The 27,783-nt window shown below is 35.2% G+C and overlaps 1 protein-coding gene across 1 annotated transcript in view; it reads right to left on the bottom strand.

Annotated features, from left to right (window-relative positions):
* Positions 1-283: 283 nt before the first annotated feature.
* ATRX (ATRX chromatin remodeler) overlaps positions 284-27,783 on the bottom strand; it is a gene marked incomplete at its 3' end in the record, with an annotated part of 33,438 nt that continues 5,938 nt past the window's right edge. Inside the window, exons 4-16 of the mRNA XM_029084031.1 lie at positions 26,888-27,012; positions 25,462-25,581; positions 21,623-21,732; positions 20,062-20,129; positions 16,241-19,143; positions 12,679-12,757; positions 5,895-6,025; positions 5,199-5,378; positions 3,438-3,531; positions 2,784-2,892; positions 2,142-2,321; positions 1,594-1,735; positions 284-393 (exon numbers count right to left, since the gene is read on the bottom strand). Of these exons, the coding sequence (XP_028939864.1) occupies positions 284-393; positions 1,594-1,735; positions 2,142-2,321; positions 2,784-2,892; positions 3,438-3,531; positions 5,199-5,378; positions 5,895-6,025; positions 12,679-12,757; positions 16,241-19,143; positions 20,062-20,129; positions 21,623-21,732; positions 25,462-25,581; positions 26,888-27,012 (4,351 nt within the window). The remainder of the gene's footprint in view (positions 394-1,593; positions 1,736-2,141; positions 2,322-2,783; positions 2,893-3,437; positions 3,532-5,198; positions 5,379-5,894; positions 6,026-12,678; positions 12,758-16,240; positions 19,144-20,061; positions 20,130-21,622; positions 21,733-25,461; positions 25,582-26,887; positions 27,013-27,783) is intronic.

Here is a 27,783-nt window from a genome sequence, read left to right as displayed (position 1 = left end):
TGACCTTTTCACACTAATATCAATGATTACCTAATTTAATTTTAGATATTTTAGAAGTAGAGAAAGCACAAGTATGTATCAACTTTCACAGCTGCACACTACGAAGCACAACTTCCTTCTCAAGACCTCTTTACAAAAGATTTTCCTCCAGCAACCCTCATTGAGTCACTGCCTAAGGAACACTAAGTTTTACTGTGTTCTGAAAGTCATGAAAACTGCCTTTTGCTGGATCAGCTTCTGAGAGCAAGCTACAGATCAAAAAAGACGATAACTTGTTTCTTACCTGTAATGTTTTCCCCAGACCCATACAGTGAGCAAGAATGCATCCAGAACCGGGGGATGTCTTTGTTTTTTTTACAGATTCACAACAGCAGTCCCACATGAACTGAACACCTAAAGAAAATTAATGAAAAATTTCTTATTAAACATTAATTTTATTAAAGTTCACCTGATAAGAGATAGGTGTGATGACTGTAAGATCATGGTAACTCTTATAAAAACAGTACTCAGGATAATTATTGATTCATCTCTGTCCAATGGGTTGTATATGGGAGGATCTTTCTCTTGAACTTAATTATATTGCCAGTTTTGACTGAAGATGTGGCAGCTGGGTTAGAAAATATTACTGTGCAGACTGTAGATGACCGTGATCTTGGGACATGGAGAAAAGAAAAGACAGAATGAAAAGTGGCAAGGACTTCATGACAAAGACTAAACTAATCTTGGTAAATCAGCAAAATTATCTGAAACCAACTAGAGGAAATTCTGCCAGGACAGATCAGAGGTGAAGTTCTATTCTTAAAGAGAAAAAAAAAAAAAAAAAAAAAAAAAAAAAAAAAAGAACTGTGACAGCTAAAAAAGTAAAGAAAATAGATGCTACATAACAAAATGCATTAACAACACGAGGGTCTGCTGAGTGATTTTTTTGTTCTTTGCAATATATTTATTGGGGAGCTGTATTCTACTATGCTATACTCAGCACAGATGAGGCTTAACTTGGCTGCTGTCTCTGGTTCAGGGCACCTCCCTTTTAGAGCTGAAGCAACTCTAGAAGTTTCTTACTAAAATGGATAGGCTGTAGATTATGAACTTTGAGGAAAATTTAAAATAACAGAATGAGCTGTGAAGAAAATTATGACTGGTTATTCGCCTTTTCTCCTTCTTCACCAGAAACAGAATATGGAAAGAAGTCAGCTTGATTTGCAGTCATGTCAGGTATCAGAAAAAAAAATTCTGTTGAGAAAGCCAGGAAAATACGGCAAGATTTTAAATCTTCACTGGAAACTCTAAAAAGTGAATATACTAATTCCTTAACAGAATGGGTTAACATGTGTTTGATTCTGCCTCAGTGTGGAGAATTAGATGATTCTGAGGACACTCCCAACTTTACATTCCTAAGACTCTTTGCTTGTAAAACAAAACTATATATTGCTGATCTCATTTACTTTTGTTCAGATGTTCTAAAAATAAAGCATTAAACATGACATCCTGGCATTTGCCTGCCAAGTAGTTTTTCTCGTGATTCTAATTCAGGTTTCGTAAGGTGCTGTGCTAGGGGAGGGAAAAAATAAATTTAAAACTCTCTTCTCTTACCATCTACTTGGTGTGGTTTCAGTCTGGTAACTATACTCCTGTGAACCTGCACTAATGGTTCTTTGGTTTCTTCATCTTCATCTAAAACCAGCTTAGTTGTAATGGGACATTTCAGAGGTGAAGCATCTTCTATCTCTATCACCTGTAAGTAGAAATAATACATCATAAGAATACTTCACACGTGAATACCACCAAGCATTTGACAGGCAATAGCTTTAGCAAAACTGGAAGTCGTAATTTATTTAGTAGAGAGAAACATTAAATTCTTTACTACGCATCACAACTTACTTTTGGGAGAGTGCTCTTCCCCAGGGAAAGTAAAGCAGTAGGCAACTGAAACAGCTTACTAAAGAACTCAGTAATCTTAAATTAAACTTACCTACGTTCACCTGCAGGAAACTAAAAATAAAACTTGTGCTTTACAAGTCTACGTAGTACAAGTCTGCTTTTAAAATTACTTATCAAATTAAACTGAGGTAGAATCATGTCATCTTGAACACCATCAACAACACAACTTACTAGCACTTTGCAAAGAAAACAGAACATACCTCTCTCAATTTATCTCTCTCCCGTTCTCTTTCTGCTATACGCTTTCTTCTTTCTTCTTCTTCTTTAAGTGCATTTTGTGTTTCTGTTCTAAGCTTATCATCTTTAATAATTTTCCTTATTTTCTTCCTGCCTTTTCCAGGAGATTTTGAATCATCATTGTCTTCATCCTCAGAATTACTCTATTACAAAACAAATAAATTAAGTATTAACATAAAATTATGGCACAGATCATCAAGTCCTTCATTTTCAGATAAGCTCTCAAAAATTTTTATATACATAGGCAGAGTTTAACTCATATAAAAAAAGATACTTTTTTTCCAAAAAGTTAGCCAGGATGACAAGAGATGTGCCACCTTAACTATAATGTATTCTCAGATATTAAAGGTATGTTCAGCTGTGCAAAGGTTGAAGGTACTGTTACTATTTGATAGTAACTAATAACTACTAATAAAGAACTATTTTTCAGTTCTAGTGGTGCTAGATCCGAGACTCACCTTCTCCACATAGGAAAAGAAACCCTAACACTAGGAAAGCTTTAATCTGCTATTTGTGCCATCTTCTACACCTACTTTAAGAATTCAGTTTACTTAAAAGATATCATACATTTTTATTAAGATCTAGACAGGAAGTGTTTTTAGTACCTTATTGTTGTTTTCACTTGAAGAATCCTCTTGAACCTTTATACGCCTTCGTTTCTTTTTCTGTTTGTAACTGCGCTGGTTTTCTTCTGCCTCAGCTTTCTTGGCAGATCTATTGAAAAAAAAAAAAGGCAGTCTTACAGATTAATAATAATATTTCATCGCCTCACTGAAAAATAATTATAAAAGCAGTACATGAACTACATTGCTAATTAATAGAATATAAACTCCTTTTCTGTAATCGGGGGTTTACTTCTAAATTCCTTCCTTCCCCCTCAACTCAGTGGACACACATAGAAACAGTCTGTTCCAGACAACCCTGAAGAATCTCAGAACTGTTAAGTATTAGTTTTCTACTGCAATCCACAATTCCTCAATTGACATTGACGTATTTGGTGAAAAAATGCTCATTTTTTGTTAATCTTTTTTTTCCTTACTGGCTCATCAAATTCCTGTGTACTACATACTGTGGTACAAATTCAAAATTACCACATTTGCTGCAAAGTTAATTAGCAGATACAAAATTATAGACAAGTATCATCAATGGTTTTCAGGACCGATCCAAAGTCTTTAACTTTTACCATCTCACTGGCTAAACTGCACTATTAAAAACCAAAAATCAAACACAGGATAAGCACAGTTAAGTTTTATTTGTACCTTGTTCTTGGACGTTGGTCATCTTCAGACTCACTGACTTCTTCACTAACTGCAGATTCATGAAACTCGGAGTCATTTGAATCATCACTGCTCACTTTAAAAATAAAGTATGATTTCACCTTGAGTATTATTGCAAAGTTAGCAACATTACGTATCTTCTAATTATAAAACAAACTGTTTTGCACTGCAAAAGTTCATTTCAAACAGTAGGGAACCCATTAAATATACTAATAAGAAGCAACAGGTACACAGGGGTACAGAGTAGAAAAGCTTAACATGTAAGCACTAGCTTAGTCCTGACAGTTGCCGACAAGACTCGAGGTCTTTGTGCAGGAATACATCTAGGTATAGTTTACAAGCCAATGACAGAAAGCATTCTATCAGAAAGCATCACATTTCAAAGCCAGTGAGTGAGGAGGAGAGAACACAATGGGGAACACTACAGAACTTCACAAAACAAGAGGTGATTTTTAGTTAAACAGAAGCTTTTGTTTCAAATGTTTTAGATGTTATTTTATAATCATACTTCACAATTCATGCCAACAACCCTTATTTCCTAACAACATATGCAATTATATTACTGTATCTATGGCCTGAAGTTTCTTCAGGTAATGCAAGTTTAAAACTGACTCAAAAGACAACTAAAAACACACCTAAAGTAGCAGCACTAGGTAACACTTCCCTAACTACTTTTAGGAGCTACTGTTGGCATTTATACGTAATTAAGACCGTCATGCCATTCAGCACCTTCATAGCTTCAGTTTGACCTTGAACACAGCAGAAAGCTTAACTTTTTTACAAGTAACAAGGCTTAAAACAAGGATTGTTTTACATACTTGAGGAAATGTAATATTAATAACACTGGGCTAAAAAATGGCAAGCTGAAATAAAGTATATTGTTTTATTTGAGACTAGTGAACTTAAAAAACTTACACTAAAGAATCCTGGTTATATCTTATTTGCACATTGCCACTGTAATTTACAATTACCTTTCTTGAAAGAAATGTTGTTGGTAGAGTTATAATGCCATAAGGGAGGAAAAGCATGAATATGCATTCAGATAAAAATGAGAGTTTTCATGAAGGAAAACGATGAACAAATCACATTGCCTCTTTTAGTCTGGGGAACACCACAGAATATGACTAGCATTAGTGTTAACACTAAGAACAGAACTGTGCACCCTTACTTCCACCTGCCACAAAACACTCCCAACATCCCCACTAACCAACATGGCAGCAAGCATTTATCTTTACTATTTCTCCCTTCCTCTGCTCAAAATGATTAAATGCAAGTGGCTGACAGACTCTTTGTTCTTGCACGCAACAATGAAAATGAGAAATCAAAGTCAAGCATCATTTCACAGTGCCATCTGGTGTTCAACTAAAGCTTGCAACATTTAAATTCTAGGATGAAGCAATTTCTGACACACAAGGGCCTAATAACAGACCAAGTTAGAGAAAGGACAAGACTGATTTTCACAAAGTAGACATACCGTGCTTGCCTCTGTTATTTAAGATCAATATTCTAAGACTCAACAAGATTAATCCAATTCAGAGGACACAATAAAGTGGAGAGAGCTGCATTTGTATTCAACATTTTACATAAAATTTATCAAGCAGGTAAGAGAATTCTAGATTTAATACACAAGGAAGTGTAAAATTTAAATTTAAAATTACAGAATTTCACATCTCCATTTTGACATGCTCTGGATTTATTTTATAGAAGCAAGTACTTTTGTCAAGAAGTGTTTAGATTACATACCCTTCCTTCTATTTCTGCGCTTCCCTTCTTTTTTGTCTTTTGGTTTCACCCTTTTCTCTTCACCAGATTCTCCATCACTCACTGTCAGCTTGTGCCTCAGCAGTCTGTGTCTATATCTAGGCTTCTTTGATTCTTCTTCCTCTGAATCCGATTCAGAATTATCTTCCTTTTCATTCTCTTCTGTCAGACAAGAGTCAGTAGAACATGCACACTGGTTAGTTTTTTCTTATTTAACTTTGGCAAAAATTAAAACCTGAATGAATTTAGGCTAAATTCTGTACTTTTCTAGGAAATTATGGACAACATCATATCATTATTCCCTCAAATTTTAAATATTTTACACTGCCTGAGCACTTGGAATGTCTGTTCCATTGACTATGTTAGTCAAATCTCTCCCGTGTATTTACACATCTTACTGTTCTGTATAGATTATTCCTCACAAATCCCCAGGACTTCCGAGTTGGTTACAAAAATTAGACTATTTAAAAAAACCCACACTTACAGAAGAGTAAGAGAGTTGATAATCCTCATGGATCATGTATACTGGCCTCTATTTGGGAACTACCTATCAACATCAATGACATGTTTTTGTTGAAAACTGAAGAAACTTTAATAATTATAATCTTCCCAAGTGACTTTTGAAATTATAACAGGTGCGACAGCACCACTTTTTCCTAGATGCTTTTTCGTGCTCACCATCATCTCCTGTGTTTTCAATTTGCTTTCCAGTTTTCTTTTTTCTTTCATCCGATTCATCGTCTGAAGATGCATCCTCATCAGAGGAAAGATTGGCTTTGATTTCTTCTAAAAGCATTTTCTTGGCAATTCTTTGAAGTAAAACAGAAAAAAATATTTATTCAATTGTTCAAGTAAATCTATGAACTAAGTGTAATCCTAGACCACTCAGAACTTCAAAAAGAAAAAGGGTTGAAAGCTGAACAAAACAAGACACATGATGAAAACTCGTTGTGGTAAGACAGGATATATCAGCAAAAATCTCATGTTAAATGTAACATGTTAACTTGCTTTTAGAAAGCAAATCTGTATAAAGCTTCTTAAAAAAGAAGTTTCAGGCTTTACACCAAGACTGGAGATAGTTATAAAATGTACAAACTTACAACATTTCATTTTATTAATGGTCCACTGGGAAAGATTTTTGTCAGTTCTGGAATAGGCACCTATATGAAGTCTAACTGGAACAAGAACGTGAAGATGCTGTAGACCAAATCCTAATACTAAAATCACTCCCCTCAAAAATGGTTATCATGCTTACTTGATTTAAATCAATGAGATGAATTTCCTGAGGCACTGAATCCACTTCATTGGTGTATATGTAGTGTTAAAAACAGTGTATCACTGAATGCATGTTTTAATCATGGAGAAAAAAATTACTCCAATATGCATGAACTCACAGATTAAAAAATAAATTTATTACCTCTACACATAGTGTTAAAAACAGTGTATCACTGAATGCATGTTTTAATCATGGAGAAAAAAATTACTCCAATATGCATGAACTCACAGATTAAAAAATAAATTTATTACCTCTACCTCTACATAGCTTGCCTTCAACTGTGTTACCATTCTAATTGCCTGGGCCCACCCTACTGCAAAGGAGATGCTGTAATAATTGAAGCAACTCATGGTGTCTCCGGATGAACTGCTACTAGGTGCCTTGGGGAAAAAAATCCCACGCTGCCTCCCTCACTTAACTACATTTAGATGTTACAGCAAGTATAACAAAAAAAAAATATATATGTGTATATAGACATACACACAAAGAAGTTTTACCAAACATTATGGGACCTGAACTTCAAAGAAAAATCACAATCTTATTTCCTGTTCCACAAACTGTTGCTCAGGTTCTCACAGCTTCATTTCAGCAGCAGAACGTTTTCAGCTAACGTACAAGAAGTTACTATGGAAAAATGATTTCTTTACATGTTCTTGCAACATAAAAAATCTTATATAAATCTATCCAAAGCAAAATATAAAATATGTCAAAAGCACAGGAAAATAGAAGATTTAACTGAGAACTCATACTTCCAGGGGAAAAAAAAACCTGAAAGAATGAAACCACGTCTTCCTCATATAAATTTCAGAAATATTACAGTTTTCATTCCATGGTCATAAATTTTAAATGAAGATTTTTTTTTTCTCTAGGTCAAATCTGGTCTGTCTCACCTTTCAGAATTAATGTATACTACATATACATAGTTCAGAATGGGAAAGCTTTTATACCAGTCAAAACAGTTCAAAAACCATGACTGAACCACAACCTAGGCATCGCTTAGAAATGGCAAAGGAACAGCGATATCTTAAGTACAGCTTCTTATACATCAGAAAATTAAGCTGTTACTTTTATGTAGCACTAGGTTTTCAAGAATCTGTATTTCATTTTTCTATGCATGTAAATTGTCCCTGAAACAAAGGAAATTTTCAAAGGGAATTTTCACAAGGTATCTTTCCCAACTCCTCATACAGTATTTTCTACTTTTTGACTGGTAGTGTATTTTCCAAAAAGATTCTAATGCTAATGTATATTCAGTTATTAATAAAAGATGGAAATAAAATGGTTTAATACATATTTAAGATTGCTCAGTGAGTCACAGACTATCCATCAGCATCCAAAACACCTTCCCTCTTTTGAGAAATGGCTTGCAAAGAAACACCTGATTAAAATGCATTACTCTCAGTAAGCTTTAATTGCATACATATCAACAGATCACAGTGGGAACCCAATGAAAACTTACTAAAGTCTGTAAGTAAGTAACATCCTCTTCCAAATGTTTTTTTTTTTTTTTTTTGCATTATGTCCTGACAGAGGATTTGGAAAAGGGACTTACTGTTTTTGTTGTTGGTGGTGGTTGCTGTTTGGTTGGTTGTTTTTTTAAACACACCACATCATGAATAAAAGCAACAGGAATAAACAGCTCCTTATATAAGAAATTAAGACTATACTTCTTCCTTCTCTTAACGGTCAGAAGAACTTTTTCTTCAAAATGAAACTGCTTGGAATATCACAGGTTGGCTTCACTTTAAAAGCTTTCATCATAAATTATTAGCCTTGAACCCTACTCCAGGAAATACAGACAGCAGCAGTATGGCTACTTGTTTAAAAAAAATTAACAATGTCATCACCAAAGTTTTGCTTTGGAAGACAAAAAAGAAGTAGAAACACTAAAACGAACTCAAAAATTATTTTTAAATTAAATCCTGAAAGTACTGTCTAGTAACACTGCCTTTGACTTATTTTGAATTGTCCTCAATTACATCAGAAAAGTTAACACAACTTGTACGTGGACAACAACACTTACCTTTCATACAAGTCACCTTTAAAAATGTATTTATACATTTTTAAACAAAGGTTGACTTTGGTTCTTAATAAAACAAGATTTGTTCTTTTCTGAATTTTTTTTAAGGTGGGGGGGGGGGGAAGGCAAACATATCATTCACCTAAAAATACCATGCACAAAATCTACTATCCATAAACAGAAGATGCTGTTATTTTGGGCTCATCACCAAAACCACCAACCAGACTGGGTAAACTTATTAGTTTCTAATTATTTATACTAATACCGATTTGAAAAGCAAAGTTAGTGCTTTTATACTCCGAGATAGAAAATCAGACATTTTTAGCTAGGATAAAGATTCAAGCACTTTGAATCAAACTGATTGTTTACTGAAAAAAGCTACGTCCTCTTCAATGTGTTCTACTGATCCAATGCTAGCCTAAAAGTGTAAGACATTGTTGAGACATTCAGAATTTAAAGGATTCCTATTTTTAAGGTAACTACATATCTGATAAGCATTCAAAGTGTGAGCAATATTAGAACCAAACAGATTAAGCCTTGTAAATGTATCTGGCAAATGACTGATGTAACAAAGGGCTTATACTAATTAGAATAAATTGAGAACTGGGCTCTTAAGACTGGTTTTAAATTGTACGTAGCTCAGGATAATGTATCACATTTCTATTTTAAGATATAAACCCATTTAAAGTGACCATGTTTCTAAGCTAACACACTTCATTTGCTAGCTTTAACATTTCAATATTTGCATTAACATCAAACTGCAAGTACCACAAAAAACCCAAGCTATGACAGTGTGAAAACACCCTCACTCACATTCTTCCAGAGAAACCCAGGCAAATCAAAATATACTGTAATATTTACTCGGGTCAAGAACATAAAAGATATTCTTAGCCAACCAGATGTAACAACTGAACACTATACACAATTTTAATTAAGAAGCAGAGAGAGCTGTGCCACCTCCAGTACAAGACATCAGGGAGGAAATTTAAAGTAAAAATAAAAATCCCTGCATTTCCTTCATTTCTGCCACTGATCTGCTGTGTCCTTGAGCATGTTGTGTTGTCGTCCCACTCCATCTTATCTAAATATATCGGGGAGATATGTATAAAGGACATTTTCCCAACACATATTTATACAGTGCCTTACAGAATGGGACTGTAATCTCAACCAGGACCTATGAAACCAACTCTAGAATAAAATAACAGTATATATGTATCATTTTCTATAAATCAGGATTTAAATCTATTTCACTTCACCTTTGTAGCAATGACACCAGCAATATAAATTTATAAATAATGAACTGGTTACTATGTAGTTTTTAACTTATGGTAAAATAAAACACTTTTAAAGAGACAGGCAAACTGGAAGTTACCCAGGGGCTGCTATTTTAAATTATCCTTCAGACATTTCAGCACAAATTGAATACTAGGTGCAGCCTCTCATGATGTAGAGTTAAATCCACGTGATAATTTGCACCATTCTCGTTCATGAATTTTGGAGTGCCAGTATGATGGACTCATTTATATACGGTCAAAAATCTTGGTGAGCCAATGCTACCATTGTAAAAATATTTTTTCTTCTTAAAAAGTAATAACTTTAAATATCAGTTAACTATTGTGAAATATTATTACCAATTAGATTATGTCAACTCACACGTAGTGTTCATAAATACCTACTAATTAAATGTAGAAATAAGGTTGCCCAAAACAAGCCTTTGGGTGGGGAAGGACATTTTTATGTAGCTAATAAAAGCCACCATTCTTTCAGCTAGAGCACTACTGAATTAAACAAGCCCTTTGGTATATTACTAAAAAATTTAGAACCACTTAAAATATATTTTAAGACATTAATATTTGGATGAAATGTCATACATGTTTAAAAGAAAAAAATAGTGAAAACTGCCAAACACCTTGTTCTAAATACTGTCTTTGTTGAAACGGTCTGATTTTCAAGCTGTCAGAGTTGTATTAAATTAAATGCTTGGACAAGAAAAACGTTTTACAAAAATTTATTGCAACCATCAAATACTTAAAGGCATTCTGCATCAAATACACTATTAACTTCTTAACAAAACTACTGCAAACATATTAAAACAGTACCATTTAAAAGAGCAAAAGGACCAATAATAGATAATTACACAACAGAAGATGAAAGCATACAGCACTGTATGTCATATGCTGACCCACTTGGATATTGCATTTTGGCAAAGGTGATTTCAAGACTATTAATATTCATGTCATGCACATCCAAAGGTATGCAAATAACAGAACATCTAAACTAGAGACTTGCAAACACGAGAGCTCCCACACTACAAATACCCGGTAGGTACTATGTACCCTCTTTGGCCTGGAAGAAAATAGGCAACTTAGCTGAATAGTAGGTAAACTATTTAAACACTTTGTGTTGAGTAAGTAGAAGAACAAGCTTTTAACTTCTTGAAATTTGTTCTTTTTACATTTTATAGATCTGATTTTGGTGCCAGGTACAATGCATCAGACTGCAGTTACCAATTAACATGTCTGAAGGTTGACAAAACTGTTTATTGACAAAATACCTCCCCATCTCATAAATATATATTCAAAATATTCCCTAAATAAAAACTTCAACAAAGTTTCAGCTTAAAAACAAAGTACAGAAATTGTTTTTTAAACCCCAAATTCATAATACCAATTTGTTTGTTATCGATCGTGTTAACTCATTTCCCCATATAGCTCTTAAACTAATAATTAGGATCTGTCAGTAACATTTGTATGGTCAACACTGAACTTTTACAAAAGTGTATTGGCTTAGTTATCAACCAGAAACACTTAAGAAACAAACAAAAAAGAAAAAAGAAGGAAAAAAATTAACCAAAACAGAACTGAAACTAAAGTATCATTTAAAAAAAATCTTGTATTACCAATGTTTACATGTTCTGCTTATGACCCTGTGCTGTCAAGTCCCTAAAGAGCATCTTTCTTTAAAAGCTAAATTATTTGATTAAATTTAATGACTGAAAATAAGAACTACATCAGCAGCAACATTTTGATGCCAAACTGAGGTCCGTAAAGGATATAAAACAGTGTTTTTAAAATTTAACTTCAGCCACAGATCAAAACGTACAACTCTGTGAAACAAAGATACCATATTCTAAACTAGTAAGGCTCAGAAGCAGAAAAAGACTCCAGCAGCAACTGTGCAAAGCTATGAAGCTGGTCCCATACATGCTATATGGCAAAAAAATTAGTTTCTGAAATACTATATAAAAATTTGTTGAACAACTCTTTAGTCTAACTACAGTAAATTCCAAAAAGAAACTGTGGCTCGTAACTGAGCAATACTTCATGTTGTGCATTCAGTCATTAGGAGACAAAGCTTTTAAATTTTCTAGCCAGGCTAATTTTGATAACTACAATGGTACTGATAAATTATGACATGTCTTAACTAACTACATCTTACACAAATTCTTTTTTATTGAACTTGAAACTGAAGCAACACATAAAAGCCAGAATTCTTAAAATATCTATGGAAAGATTTAAAATTTGTATGTATCATTAGTCTCTGATACCAGTTGAGCCTATGCACAACGCTTGTAGAATCAGGACCTTAACTATCACCTTAGTCACTTCAGGTATTCTTTAGTGGATTAAAAGTCAGTTTAATTAACAGCTGAAAATATCTAATACTGTTTTCTTCATGTGTGTTTTCTCTTTATTGAGAAAAAGTGCTTCAATTAAAAAAGCAAGTTATGTAACAGCAATAACCAAGTTCAATTTGAAAGCATTTTAGCACTGCATGTTGCACAGATGCAAATTTTTACCTTCTGTTCATATAACTAGCTGAAATTCACATTTCTCAGAAGTAGGTTATTACCTGCCTGAACAAAATACTTGTCACAAACCTCACACTTTCAATGGGAACACAAAATGGACAGTGTTGCTGCAGTGCATTTATAACACACCCTATGCAAGGTGTGTTAGCTAACACTTCTAAATATTTTCTTTGCATTTCTGGATTTTGGCTGTTTTCTGGCCCCTTGTTCAAACTTGCGGGAAGCCCGTGAGCGAGTCTTTACAAGGCAGGCAGTCGTGGTTTTTACAACCTGCTTGCTCTTCCGTTGCGCCGGTTTGCGCCCACGCCTAGGGTGTGTTATAATCTTTTTTAAGTCCTTACGGATGGTATCATACCTATTCTCAGGATCGTCATCATCATCATCTTCCTCCTCTTCCATTGGAACAGCTCTTGATTTAGTCTCTCCCTCATCTCCTGGGGGAGGAAGGAGAAACAAAAAAAAAAAACAACAGAAAACATGAACACTTATACATGGAAAATCAGCAATAAACAACAGAGCATGTGAACTATTGTCTCCGTCAGGAATCTCCATATACAAACAGCTTGGTAATATCAGCACTTTTCTGCTAGCAAACAAACAAGCCAGTTACCTATCCTGACACATAAAAATAAATATTTTTATTAATAAAAGAATCTAGTTTTTCAAGCAGCACTTTTATCCACATTTTGCTTGCTACTACAAACAACTTACAATTCTTTCCTTATTACAAATTGTTAAATTTGGGGGTTTTTTTTTACATTAAAACATACAGAGACTGAACACTCCACTTGATTCAGAAATTAAGTATCCTAAGAAGTAATTAGCTCCATTTCAGAAGCTCTGAATTTGTGTAAACTGAAAAGAAGGCCCGAATGTATTACAGAATCACTTACCAAATTTATGAACTACCTTGCTACTACTAAGAAGTAGTCAAGAAAAAAAACTCTTTGCCTATTTTTGCTTTCAGAGTACCAAATACAATGCATGTACATTTGTTGTGTAGGTGGAACAACTTACATTTCTGAAAACCTCACATGCTATCTTTACTGCAAATATCATAACTCAGCTGCACTACATGGATACTGTCTCACAGAGAAAGAACATCAAAACCAGCAGCATGGGACAGGTAATAGAGAAAGAACAGCACAGCACAACAGCTGCCTTTAAGCTCCTCTGCACTCTCCAGGCTGAACTGAGAGGAATTCAGATTATTTCTAGCACACTCTCAGGCCTTTCCCCTTTCTTTTCTCTCATTCTTCTGACTCACATATATGTAAGTCAGATCTGCTAGTTAGTAAAACTAAGCTGAGGAAAAGAGATCCCTAAATCCTGATGAACTGAGACCCCCTCATTCGCCACTTTTACTGTTTATTTTCTACCTGTGGGGAGTAAACTAAAACTAGGCTGCGAGAGGCTGACTCCAAGTTGTTTTAAGGTACGCTTGTCCTGGAATTACCACTAGTCAGAAACCTGACAGGACTGTGTAAGAGGTGATCACAGAAAGTCCCTCACTCTTAGGCTTAGATAAATAGAAGTATCCTGTTGGTTAAACCAGACTGTAAGCCTCATTCAACAATCAATCTACATAGCTTGTTCAGACGCAGACAAGACTCCTTTATTTATTCACCTGTTAAGCCAAAAGCAAACTGAAGAGAAAGGGCAAGTTTGCCTCCTCTTGAAATAACAAAGGTAGGTTCTCATATAATGATACAATGAATAAGGTTGGAAGAGACCTCGGGACATAATCTACTCCAACTCCATCCTCAAAGCAGAGCTATCTCCAAAGTGAGGTCAGTTTTCTCAGGGCCCTGACCAGTCAAGTTTTGAGTATTTTCAAGGACAAGGATTCAAAAATTTGACAGGGCAACCAGTTTCAGGGTTTGAAATAATTTTCTCCTAGTGTCCAATTAGAACTTTCCTTGACAAAATTTCTATCCACAGCCTCTCATCCTTTCGGCATGTATCTGGCTCAGCCTTCTCTGTAAGCACCCATTAGGTGATTAGAAGACAGAAATTAAGACTCCCTATTTTTAGCCTACTCTCTTCAGGCTAAACCAACCCACTTCCCTCTCAGTCCAACTCTACTATCAATCATCGACAACACCATCTCATTTTCCCCAATTTGTACACTGTTCTCCATCTCACCCATCCAATAGTCATCCAACCTTTCCACTTGTGACTTGCAAATAATCACTCTTCTGCTTCAGACACCTTCTGATCGATTACAACCAACTTTTTCCCCCTGGGCCATGTCAACACCCGGTCTATAAACATACACAGTACACAAGCAATTTTATTTTTCAAGTATTTTTGATGGTCCAGTGATGCTGAGAGCTGCTGTATACGGGTTACTGTCACTGAGTAACATCAACTGTCTATCCGTAGGGAGTGTTTCAACAGTCGTGGCAGCTACCACACACAAGACACTAGCTCACTACTACGCAAACCATTCTCTATTTGCAATCTCCCACAGCAGCAGCATCACTGCACAAAACATTGCTTTGGCAGCCATCAAGGAACAGCCCTAAAAGTCCCAATATTACATCCACAGAGACGCAACTAAACTTAGTTCATCAGGGGACACTGAAGAACAAACATTACAGTGCTGTATGAGATGTAGAATAAGACACTTATTTTCCAACTGTTACTCTACAACGCTGCAAAATACCATTAATCAAACTTTGTTTTCTTACAGGGCAATTCCAAAGCAGCTCAGCACCTGTGAAAAGCAACCTTTGACCTTTGCATCTGCAAAGATTAACACTCCAGAAACTAAACTGCAGGAAAAGAAGATGGTCAGCATCAAGTTGGTATGAAAAAGGAAGAACAATATGTTTAATTTAAAATCTGAGTGTTTTGTTCGTTTGAGGGTAGAGCGGTTTTGTTTTGTTTGGTTTTTGGGGGGGGGTTGTTTGTTTTGGTTTGATTTCTTTAACAGAAACTACAAACAATCATCTCATTTTGAATTTAGCATCTGCTTACAAGGAGTTTTTGGGAGAGCCAAAATGCAGCTATGTCCCTTCTGCTATCTTCATAAACATCTTGCTGTTTTATTAATTTTTTGTTTAGGTGCAGCTTCGCAAACTACTGTAATTGTTGGCTCAGATACAGTAACATACAGAAATTTCTATGAAACATCATTAGAAGCAAATAGGAAATAATGTACCTGTCACAGTAATTAAAACAGCAAATAGATTGCATTTTTTCTAGTTGAAAATTAATTTATTAAAAACATGTGTACTGTCCATGTAATGTGAAAACCACTCTTCCTTTTTCAGGTCTTTAAAACAAGTGTTCAAATTCAGCAGTTCTGAATTTCTTTCTTATTTCCTAAAGATGTAATACACTGATGAAGTAGTTCTATCTTGGCAAGAAAAATACTTATTACTATTAAACCTGCTACGAAAACAGCCATGACAGATTTCTGTTAACTGACACCAACTGCTCTAAGCTACGTGGGTCTTTTGTGAGGCACAAAGACTTTTAAAGTGTGTACTACAATGCTACGAGTCTTCAGAGTCATCTCTAGTGCATAACTATGAACTGACAAATTTGAGTTCACTAGATACCTACTGCCTAAAACTAATTTCTTCTAAATAGCACCTGGGGATCCAAAGAGAGGAACAGGTTTTTCAAAGCTGTGCTGCAAGGAAATACCAGCTGGAATTACAGACTATAGCTTCTCAAGTCTTTTCATTTACAGTGACATCCTTTTTTTCCACAACTAACAAGCTGCATAAATGGAAACGGGCACATCCTAACCAGTATCGTAAAACTTAACTGGCTGCAAATGTTTAAATGCGTAATTATCTAATTATGAATATTTTCACTTCTAGATTACTAAATGTTACCCAAATCTCACAAATTTCTTGTATTAGTATATTAATAATAAGTGTAGATGAACATGTTTTGCACACCTGATGACTGACAAAATCCTGTACCAGCAGACAGCATTAAGTTTTCAGTCACCGGCCTAATTTTCTGCTCATCGCTGCTTCCATCACCTGTTGAATTCTGTTCATCATTTTCTTCCTTCTCAGATGAGGAAGAGGAAGTGACAACCACTTTCTTTTTTAAGTTACTCTTTTTACTTTCTTTTATTGACACTCTTTTAATCTTTTTCTTACTGTCTTCATAAGACTCCTCATCAGAAGAGGACAATGAGTCATTCTGTTCTTTCTTGGAAATTTTCTTTTTCTGACTCATTTTTTTCTTTTCTTTAGTTTCAGGTTTTTTTTTTCTCCGCATAGTATCTTCAGAAGAACTCTCCTCTTTTAGGGGAGACTTCTCAGCATCAGAGGAAACATCCATCTGTACTCTTTTAGGTACCCTCTCTCTTAATTTCCTCCTTTCGTTTTCTTTAGACACTGGTTCATTTTTTGTTTTGTCACTTTCAGAAGAATTGCAACTTCCTTTCTCTGGAGATGACTTTTCAACATCAGAAGAGGAATCATCTTGTTCTTTTTTGTAGCTTTTCTTTTTCAGTTTTTCAGATTTCTTCGCTTTCCTTTCTGATTCTTTTTTATTCTTGAATTTGTCTTTCGAAGAATCTAAATTGTGCTCTTTCTTTGTAGATTTCTCAGTACTCTCTGAAGAAGAATCTTCCTGTGCTTTTTTCTTTTTCAAATCCTTGCTTTTCTTAACTTCAGTTAGCTTTACACCTTTAGGACAACTCTCCTCTTTCTCCAGTAAAGATTTCTCAACATCAGAAGACTCATCATGCTTTCCCTTTACAGCTTTTTCTTTTAAGTCTCTGTTTTTCTTTTCCTTAGCAGCTGACCCCTTACCAGTTTTTTTATCTTTAGAAGAATGATTAATCTCCTCTGGGGAAGACTTTTCAGCATAGTCATCTTCAGAAGATTTATCTCTCCGTTTCTTCAAATTTGCTTTCCTCTTACTACTTAATTTTTTCCTCTGCTCTTCTTCAGAGGAATCATAACTATCTTCTTTTTGTGAGTATTTTTTCTTAGATTTTTTTGCAGACTCGATTTTACTCAAAATTTTTATTTCTTTTTCTAACTCAGAATCATAGTTTGAAGAATCTGAATAGTTTTGTCGTTTCTTTTTAGCAGAAGCAGAATTTTTAGCTGATTTGCCTCTTTTGGCATCTAAATCTGAACCAGAGCTGGAACTTTTTCTTTTTCGTTTTCCATTTTCATCCTTTACAGGTTGATTCTTTAGAAAATCTGAAGCCTTCTGATCACTTGTCAGTGCTTCACTATTGCTATCGATATCCGAAGAACTGCGACTCATCATAGCTACCTCTTTAAGAACAGCTGGCATCTCATCAGAATCTGAGCTATGATCTAATTCATATGGCTTTTTTGATTTAGAAAGTTTATTAGGGCTAGGACCATCAACAGAAGAATTTCTTTTATCGTTTCTCCTCCTTGGTTGTTTTGATGATTTTCTCTTACGTTTTTCACTACTTGTGTCATTGCTATCTTCTTCTGAATTTGATGTTAATGGACTGACGTCTGTTTGGCGCCTCAGAGGTGTGGTCTTCACACGTGGCGATCTCCTGAGATCAGATTCTTCTACAAGTGAGACAGTTTCATTCTCTGTGGAAGGTTCAGTGCCAGCATTATGATTCTGTTTTACAGAATCACAGTTTTCTTCTCTAGATATTACATCAACATCCTTACTTCCTTTTTCTTGATTGCTGTCTTGATCTTCAGTTTTAACTGCAGACTCTGAAAGGGAAACAGGAGTCAATTTTACAATCAATTCTTTTGTTCCTTTAGCCGATGATTTTAACTTAGTACCACTTTTGCTGTCTTTCACAGCAGTGCTCAATTTTACACTTGAATTTAGAGTCTCATGATCTGTTCCTGTATTTCCACTGTCTTGCTCATCTGATGCAATCTGAACCTCCATAGCAGATTCTAGAGTCTCAAAAATATCTTCAGGAACAGATGAGGGAATGGACACTATATCCATGTCCAAAGCCTCTGTACTATTAGGTTCATACTGAGGTTCTTCACTTCTGCCAGACCTTTTATCTTCCCCAGAAGTACGCTTGTTATCTGTTCGTTCCACTGCTGGAACAGTTTGATCCATGGGCTCATTGCCAGGCTGTTCGGATACAACTTTTTTCTGTGTCTTTACGGTGTCATCCTCTTTTAATGCCACATGTTCCTCTTCTTCATCTTTTTTCACCTCATTTTTTTCTGATCTAACATCATTTTTTTTCTCTTTGGTATTTTTGTCTTTGATTTTAACATTCAAAGCTTGAATCTCCAGGTTCAGACCTTCTTCTAGTGCCAGATGAGCTTTTTTCATGTCACTCAACACAGATTTAAAAGCTTTCAGCTGACAAAGTTGCACAGTTGGGCTTACTTCTACATTTTCTGCAGCGTTTTTCAAAAAGCTTACAAAGCTAGAATTCAGATTTGCTGTAGTTTCAACCAGCTTTTTTGTTTTCTTAAGTAAGTCTTTTGGCACCATTAGTGCTTTGTAAGAATATGTTAGTGAACCTGAATATGAATCATCTAGTTTTTTTTCTTCACCATTACAATTTGAATTATTTCTCTTTGGAGAAAACTTGACTGTGTGGTCGTATATTTTACTTTTTTCACTCTCAAGTCTGATCTTTTTTTTGTTTTGTTGAAGTAACTGTTCTAAATTTTCAAAGACACTGTCACATGCAGTGACCAAGTCCAACAAAGGCTCTGGACAGCAAATATAGCAGTGCCACTGGTTATTTTCATCCAGTATAGTCGACAGCTCCTTTCGACCCAGGTTGCGCAAAATGCACTTTTTACAGAAGGCGTTATGGCAAAAGTCACAGCAAATCAGATTTCCACCTTCAGCACACCACCTGAAACGAGACATAAGAAATGTCAGAGTCTTACCTCCAAATTAACCAGTTGAGAAATTTGAGAAGTTGACATTTTTCACTATTTGATAGAGACTTTGCATTTTAAAAATTCAGGTGATAAACAGATAGTCATTCATTGAAAACATTATTAAAAGCATGACTGAAAAGAACTCGATTGAGAGTTGGAAAGTCAGAAAATTAAGGTATTAGATTAACAGTTCACAAAGCTGAAATGGTTGGTAATATCCAAATACAATTTCAGTGCCAATCTAAAATACAAGAAAAAATAAATTAAATTTTATTTTCTTCTGAGAATTTTTTTAAGGTTTTTTTTAAGTTATTTATTTTATTTTACAGCAAAACAAATTATCATAAGTCTTTCTAGCCTTAACTGGTACATTACTACTGCAGGCGAATATGGGGAAAAAAAACAAAAACCCAAACCATCAAACAGGTTTTGATCTATGTCTAAATTGCATAGATAAAGAACTGAAAAATGGCTGACAAATAAACTCAGACATCATAGACCACGCAATTTTGACTGGATTAAACATTAGACATAAGGACAGAGAAGTACTTTAGTATTTCAAAAGTGGGAGATGCATTTGGAAAAGTTTCTGTGGCTCACAAGGTTTCAATGTCAGATTCTATCCCTACATTTGAAGTATCTGTAAGATGGCATGCTATTTAGTTAAAATGTGATATCTTACAAGTGTTTGCTATTGGATTTCTTTATAAAATATTTTTCTGGTAATTACTAAAATAACAATCAAATATTTACAAAAACCCTGGGGATGAGCATTTCTTGGTGAGAAACGATTAAGCTCTTATGTACTGGTTTTTATCTGTCAATAATTTCATTATTGCAAGAAACAAAACAAAGAACTTTGGGTGTTATTTCCGTTTTTGTACACTTACCTACACTGTTCATCCATTCCATCTGAATCACGGCTAATGTCATCACTCATGTAATACTTGTAGCAAGTCTGTAAAGAACAAGAGGACAAGGAATTTTTTATTAAATCTCAACCAGATTTCAGTAATTCATACTATTTCAGCATTAATTAGAAGCAAACAATTAAAAGCAGCAGCTGAAAAAGTCTTCAGCACTCTAACCCTTTTATATTTGCGTTAATCTAAAAAACACCTTCCACAGATACAATAGGTCCTAAACCATGACTTCTTATTTAGATGGCTCAAGGTTTATTTGAAAATTAAACAGGCTTTTGTTTGATGGCTGCATATTTGCATATTTTAGAACATCAACTGTATGTTTCACCTCAAATTTGTAATTTTTTTCCATCTATTTCCTATGTAAATCAACATCACATCTTCCCTTGCTCAATTAATCCTACATAAATTACAATTTTCAGGTGTATGCTCCTTATGTTAGCAATCAATCCCATAAGTCTTCAGTATTTATCCTGATGTTAACATTCAAGGCTTCACTTTCCAGATGCAAACTAAACATTTTCATTGGAAAAAGTGGTAACTAAGAAAAAAATACACACAATTCAGCTAGTAGTAGCAGTGGCTTAAGTTGCTGAATTCTTTAAACCAAATTTTGAAGGTGTGGGTTTTTTTTTACAGTTGCTAGTAAAGTAAGTCCTCCCGGACTTGAAACTCTACTTCAAATAGGGATTAATATAAGCTATTAGCTACATTCTGTCCTTTTACCCAGTGAAATCAGTGAAATCAAAATCTGTAAGATGCTTTTGCACCTGAATTTAAAATGATGATGCCTCTTTTTCTGGAACAGTTATACATCTGTTCAACTATACTAAACAAACAAAAAAAAACCCAGTAAAAGCTGATGTTTACAGACTCTTGACCAAACATCTCTAGTCAAAGGGAAACAGCTTCTCAAGTCTGGGACTGTTTACCTAAGCAGCTGCCTCTTTCCACTGCAGGCAGCTTAGGGCCTAACTGAAGCCACCAAGAAACCACATAGCTGAAGACCTAGGTGCTGGGTTTGGGTTATGGAGTAGACCATCATTACAGAGGCTGCCATAAATTAAAACAGTCCAGGAGCTGTACACAAGTGAAACTGAGATGGCTTTGAGGCTATTTTTCCACTTCTTATTCCAACATTGGTTTACATACAGTGCTTTACCAGAAGACCCAGAATTTACTTTGCTCTTATAACACATTATGAGCAGGTAGAAATTTCAGACAGTTCAATTAACACAAAAAAATTCACTAAAATTGTAGCCTTATAACTGTAAAAACTGATTACAAAGAAACCACAATGAGTTTAACTGGAGTATAAGAAAATAAGAATATAAATTTGTAAGCTGTATTTGCCTTTTTGGTTTCTGCTTTTAGTTTCCTTAATTGTAACCGTTAATGACAAAGTTTAAACTGAAAAGTTTATTGGCTAATAAAGAAGAATTACTCCCACAAAAATCCCACCCAAATCAACTAATGACATTTTACACAAAACCAAACCGTACAAACTGTAGAACTGTTTACCACATACCTTACAAATAAGAACTTTCAGTGTCGGATGTCTATAGATTGAATCCTTTTGGAAATGGTTCACCTGTTGCCCACAAGCTGTACAGCTTACAATTCCATGTAGTCCCTCCTCTATAGAGGATTATAAACCACACATTAATTGTCTTCATTCTTCCTTTTTTTTTTTTTTTTTAAATAAATCTGTGTATACCTATTTCATCTTCCTACAATATTGTGGCCTGTTAGGTTTTTCATATGCCTCCATTACTTTACTATCCAGCATGAGAGATCTTTCTGTAACCACTCCCCATTTAAAGACTTAAAGAATTTTCCTCTAATTTCTATACTTCACTTGGGGCCAAGATACAATTTTTTTATTATTTGAGAGATTTTGTTTGTATTAACTGGTCACTCCATGAGAACACACCTAAATAAGAGTCATCACTAAAACAATTTCAAAGCAGCCCTGATATTCTGTACAACCTTCCTCATTTAATCTTTGTTCATAAACCACTGTTTTAATTCATGTTTGTATTTTGGTATTTTAGCTTTAGCTTCTCGAAGAAAAGTATGGGAAACTGTTACAGAAGATGCAAGAAAACCTTATAGAAGTGCCTGAAAAGCCTTTTTTCACTTTTTCTTCTCTTCTTGATGGTGGATTTGGATTGGTTGTTTTGGGGGTTTTTTTCAAACTACAATTTTGCAATGGTATTATGTTGTCACTGCCTTGCTGATTGCTCCCGCAGTTTGTGTGCCACTCTGCTGCCGTGCCTACATGCGGTCAAGAAAGCATTTAACGTCAATCTCCCAATTCATTCTGAAAGGTGGTGAACTTGGGGTTGGGAGGGTTGCTACATGCCAGGCTGTTAAACCAACTAATTAATACTATAAGACCATTTTGTTTTCAACAGCAGTGATGCTTTCAAGAAAAAGGAAAACCAGTTGTAAGCTCATGCACTCAGTTCATACACTTCCAAAAACTGAATTCGGGATCAAGCAGACAGAGGTTTGACATGGCATCACTTAACTATGACTTGTCCTTTGCTATGATGGTCAGTAAATACAATAAGGAAATTAACTCAAAAGGTTAACTTAATGGTTACAGTCTGAGTACAGACGAGATATATAGATATATAGATATATATTTTTAAATAGTCACTGCCACAGAATTAGAATCAAGCACCAATACCACAATGTTAAGGAACTGAATGAACATTCTCAAGACACAATATGAGCTACTAGCAATTTGCTAATGAAGTACAGTCTCAAATAGCTTACAGGCCAGTAAGAACAACTAATAAACCCTTACAATTCAGTGAAAATAGCAGGTCTAACATTTTGAATACAAGATTTGTTGTTTTCAACTTTAATGTGTGCATGATTGCATGTACTGCAGAGTTTGTGGATTTGCAAAGCACCTCTTATGACCTCAATACCAGCTCTAACACCCGTTTCAGACACTGCCAGTAAACCTCAAGAAAACGCATCCATCATATTGTACTACTTGGAAAAGAACACCACATTCTATTACACCAAGCAGCACAGGAGCCTACCCAGGCTTTGTCAAACATCACAGTCCTTAAGTGGGTGTAAGAATCACAGAGGGCAACAGCCAACTGAGGGACAACAAGCTATTATTCACTGTCAAGTGCCAAGCCACCTCCTCCTTCGCTACAACTTTAAGGGGAAGCACTGCTGCCTCCTTCCTAAAATTCACAAGCTGGCACCAGAAAAAAAAAACAAAAAGAGGATCATTTATGAGGCAAGCTTTTGTAAATTGTGTTACTACTACAAATTACAATGATCCAAAGAAATTAAACAACTACTAATTCATTAATACTGAGAAGATACTTAAAAAAACATTCCTAACTATGCGTTTATTAGCAGAAATACAACTATAACCATTTTGCAGACACAGAATTTGAAAGTAAGGACTGACACTGTCTCTTACAGTGTTGGGCAAGAGCATATGGATGCTAGAAAGGCAAGAGTTCTATTACTAGTACTATTTCTAGCATAAACAGGATATAACTCCTAATAAAAATGCAAAGATGCACTTTGCAAAAAACAAGACAGACTGGCATTTAAATTTTATTTCTATTATTTATCTACTTGCACAATACAGAATTCAGGATCTCAGGTAGTTGGGACTACGTGCTTACCTGCTTAAACCAGTAATGCTTAACTTTGTATGTGCACAGGCTAGGCACCTCACTCTAGCAGCAAGAGAAAGGTAAGTGCCACTTCATGTCATTAGACTTGCTGCGTGCAGGCAGAGAAACAAAGGATCTGCACTACCTCTTCTGTGCTTGTCACAAAATACAAGTTTTGATACATTCCTAATCCAGCTGCTCTTGAGGTAGACTGCTCTCACGTCCCTCGCCTGGCTACCTTTCCTGGTCTGGAAATGGGGACAACACAGTAGCAGGCAGTACCTGTTCCATTTCCCTGAAAGTTGACAGGAGCTTAACACATGTACTGGACAAATTTGAAATCAAGTCAAAGATTATCAGCAGTGACACAGATAGAGCTGAGCTTGCCCTGGATAAAGGTACGGATGGCTTAAACAAACTCTTCACGTCCCTTCCTAAACTATTTTCTTATATCAGGCACCAGTACATGAGGAACCAGTCCAGACACACAAAGAAAGGCCTGTAAATTCCCCAGGGATGGAGGAAAAAAAAGCTGTAAGGGCAGGTCACACAAACTGTCCTGGGGATGCAGACACAGGCCACAGAGCTCAAGCAGAAGAGTCCTATCTTTTTAACACCATACCCCTGAAGACTTAGGTTGGACCTCTTATAAAATTACCAAACACAAATGGAAAAAGCATTCCTATATGCTGAACAGGACATCTCACATGAACAGAACTGACATTCAAACATTAATAATTTAGAGAAAACATCAACACTCAAAATGTGATTAAAATCACGCATGAGCCCGTATATATGTGCAGAAGCACATTTCCACACAGTCACATTTTACTTCTCTTCGACCACAGATGGAGAAAGAGCATTTACTAGATCATAATAAACATTTTGGAAGAGAGCAAGTATTTCAAATGATGCAATGAGAAGAACTAGTAGTGTGTACAAGAGCTGTTTGAATATCCTGGGTACTGCTGTAGGTGTGTGAACTAAGATACTGCTAGTAGTATTAAAGAAAATATCTGCATTCTTATTGACTATCTTACACATAATCCTCCCTCTCCTTTACTTTTTGGAAAAAAAAATGAGAGAGATTCATTTCTGTTATCACTGTTATTTACCTAACCTCTCCTCAGTTTTAGCAGCAGCTATGGAAAACCAGCTGGCACAGCAGCTTTTCAAAGATAATCCTTAGAAGGGTGCACTGGTAGGGAATTTTCCACAATTTAAAAACAAAACCAAAAAGTATTTGAATTGTTAAGAGTTTTTAAGTTTCTTATTAGCTCGCCGACTGATAATATGCCTGTACACATCCCTGCTCAAATATGGTTGCTTTCTTGGTGAGTCAGTGAATGTTCCCATATCAATGGTGTTCCAACATGATTCCTTAAAACAGGAATACCTGTAGCACCTGACTGCAACCAAGCAACTGTTCTGAATACAAAGCAAGAAGGGTCCATATTGAGCACCTAATGATGCATCCTATAGCTACTGAAAATAAGTTTAATGAGAACTAATCTTAGCTTTCACTGCTGCATTGCAGGGGCAGCAATGGAGGCTAATTTCAGCCAGCTAGAATCCTTAATGAACAAAAAGCCAGAAGAGTGGAGGTATTTTTATGATAATTAAAAAATGAACAATTTTTAGATGTACCAAATGTGGTCATAAGCAACAATTTAAACCCGTTTTAATAAATGTTTTAAATTGTATTTACCTCCACGCTTTTTGGGAGCCTCGGGTTTCATTTTAACGGTATTTCTGCTTCTAAATTCAGGCCCTTTAAAATCATCTTTGTCTTCATTCAGCACTGGCTCAGGCTGTACAACCACTGTACCTAGAATAATTTTATTTAGAAATTGGAAACCATTACACATCCAAACGAAGTGCAAAAGTCCTGTTTAAATAAAAGCTGGCACAGTACCTTTAAAAAAAAAAAAAAAAAAAAGTGCAATCTGCTGACTAAAACTCAACAAAGTTTTGAATGCACAGATGTTCACAGAAAAAAAAAAATCAAAATCAAAAAAATCACCACACACTTCACACTACATCTGTTTTGCAGCTGTAGGGCAAAAGCCAAATTCCTCCTGAATGGGCCAGGAGGAGCAAATTCTGCTCTCTCTGCCCTGATGTGGTATGTGCAGAACAGAACTGTCATACTGCTGGGTGTGTGTAGTACAGGAATTTGCAGTGCAGTGCTACAAATAAAGGACTCTGGTTAGGTCACTTAAATCTATCAAAAGCCTTACAGTAACTACTCCTCTCTTTTCCCCCTTCTATTCAGATTTAGTCATCTTAATTTATTTCAGCACGACATAAATGAAGAAGCAACAGAATAAAACCTGTTTTGACTTCAACAAAATTCAGAAATTCACTGTTTTATTTAAATACAGAAGACTACTAATCAAAATTATGTGAATGAAAAACCATCTTTGCTACCTAAGAGCTCAATTCTAATACTCTTGTTGTTAGGAAATACTCTGGAAATAACCTAGCATTCTGAAAAAAATAATTTTAAAGTGACTGTTTTAAACACTGCTACTCATGCAGTAAACATCAGTAGTTCCTCCAATTTTTTCTGTAACTTTTATAGGTAAGAAATGGAAGAGATTAATCAATCTCACACTATAGTTAAGAGCAGGATGTAGCCTTATGGTGTTAACTGTTTTAAAGGGTGATTAAAACCAGATCCAATAATGACATTTCCCCCTAGATTATTATTCTTGCTTTTGTTGAACTAATTGTTAATAACCTCAAAGACAGAACAGTAAAATAACTAAGACTTGCAAGTGACAGAGTTTGAGACTTCTACAAAAGAAAAGAAATAAATTATTTCCCCTGTTTAATGTCGGTTTTATACAGATGGCAGTAGACAGTGAAAATAAAGGCACCAGCACATCCTGGTGTACCCACAGATAAAGTATGCTGGGTTCAAAACTAAAGGTGCTTGGTTTCCTTTTAAATGTGTGTGCACAGGGGTGTGTGTGTGTGTTTGTGCACAGGCACATATGTTTATATATAAAAGCCAACAGGACCTAAGACAGGCATTTTACTAATACATGTACATTCTAGTTAATCATTTATGCTGCATCATTATCTTGGCTAGTTTGCTGAATTCAGAAACAAAGAAAGACATGAACTACCTTTAGGCAAGCTTTTCATATCAACATCGTTTTCTGAGTTTTCATTTGAAATATCTTCATTTACAGTTTCATCTAAGATTTGTTCATCATCTGATCCAACATACTTTGTTACAACTGTAGGTTTCCTGCATAGACAGAAAAAAAACCCATACCGTGACAAATATTACATATTGCAATACAAGTAAGCCTGGCGTTTTGCAAGCAAAACACCATACTAATTGGGAAAACCTATGTTCTTTCTAAATTAAGACATTAGGAGGTGGGATGCTCCAAGTTATTACAATAAATAAGTTATAGGCTAATTTTCCTGTTCACAATAGGAGTTTTCCCCTCCTGTATGAAATAAAAACATATACTAATAAAGTTGGGAGTTTTTCCGACAGGTTTGCTGTATTTTTACTTTTTTTTTAAATTAAAGTTTGATGTGTTTTTAAGAAGGTACGTAGGAAAGACACATTTTTAGGAAAAAAGCCTGAATGAAACACAAGTGAATGTCTGCTCAGAAATGTTATACGTCATTCCAGGTTTAACAGGCAGCACAAAGAGAACACAGATATTGGCAAATGACAAAAGCAGCTTGGCAGAAAAGATACGTGCAAGGAAATGCAGAAAGAAATGAAAAAGCTGACTTGAATAAAAAGAACAGTTGCCATTATGTCACAAACGTAATTTTGAACTGAATCCATTACAATGGATTAATTTAATATGTCAGGGCAGGGAAGAAAAAAATAAAAAGAAAAGAATAAGAATGTTAAGCAGAATTTTCAGGAGTTTGAAGGTAATACATGAACTACTGTAGGATACTGTTCTACTGGTTTTGTTAGTATCAGGTACAGTATGATAAATGTATGAGTGAAAATACCTTTAATGACAGACAGGAAGCACAAAACTAAGAC

This window comes from Antrostomus carolinensis, unplaced genomic scaffold (genome assembly GCF_000700745.2).
Source record: "Antrostomus carolinensis isolate BGI_N321 unplaced genomic scaffold, ASM70074v2 scaffold14023, whole genome shotgun sequence".
NCBI lineage: Eukaryota > Metazoa > Chordata > Aves > Caprimulgiformes > Caprimulgidae > Antrostomus > Antrostomus carolinensis.
Note: the sequence above shows the minus strand (reverse complement) of the source record. Positions and strands in the feature narration are given on the sequence as shown.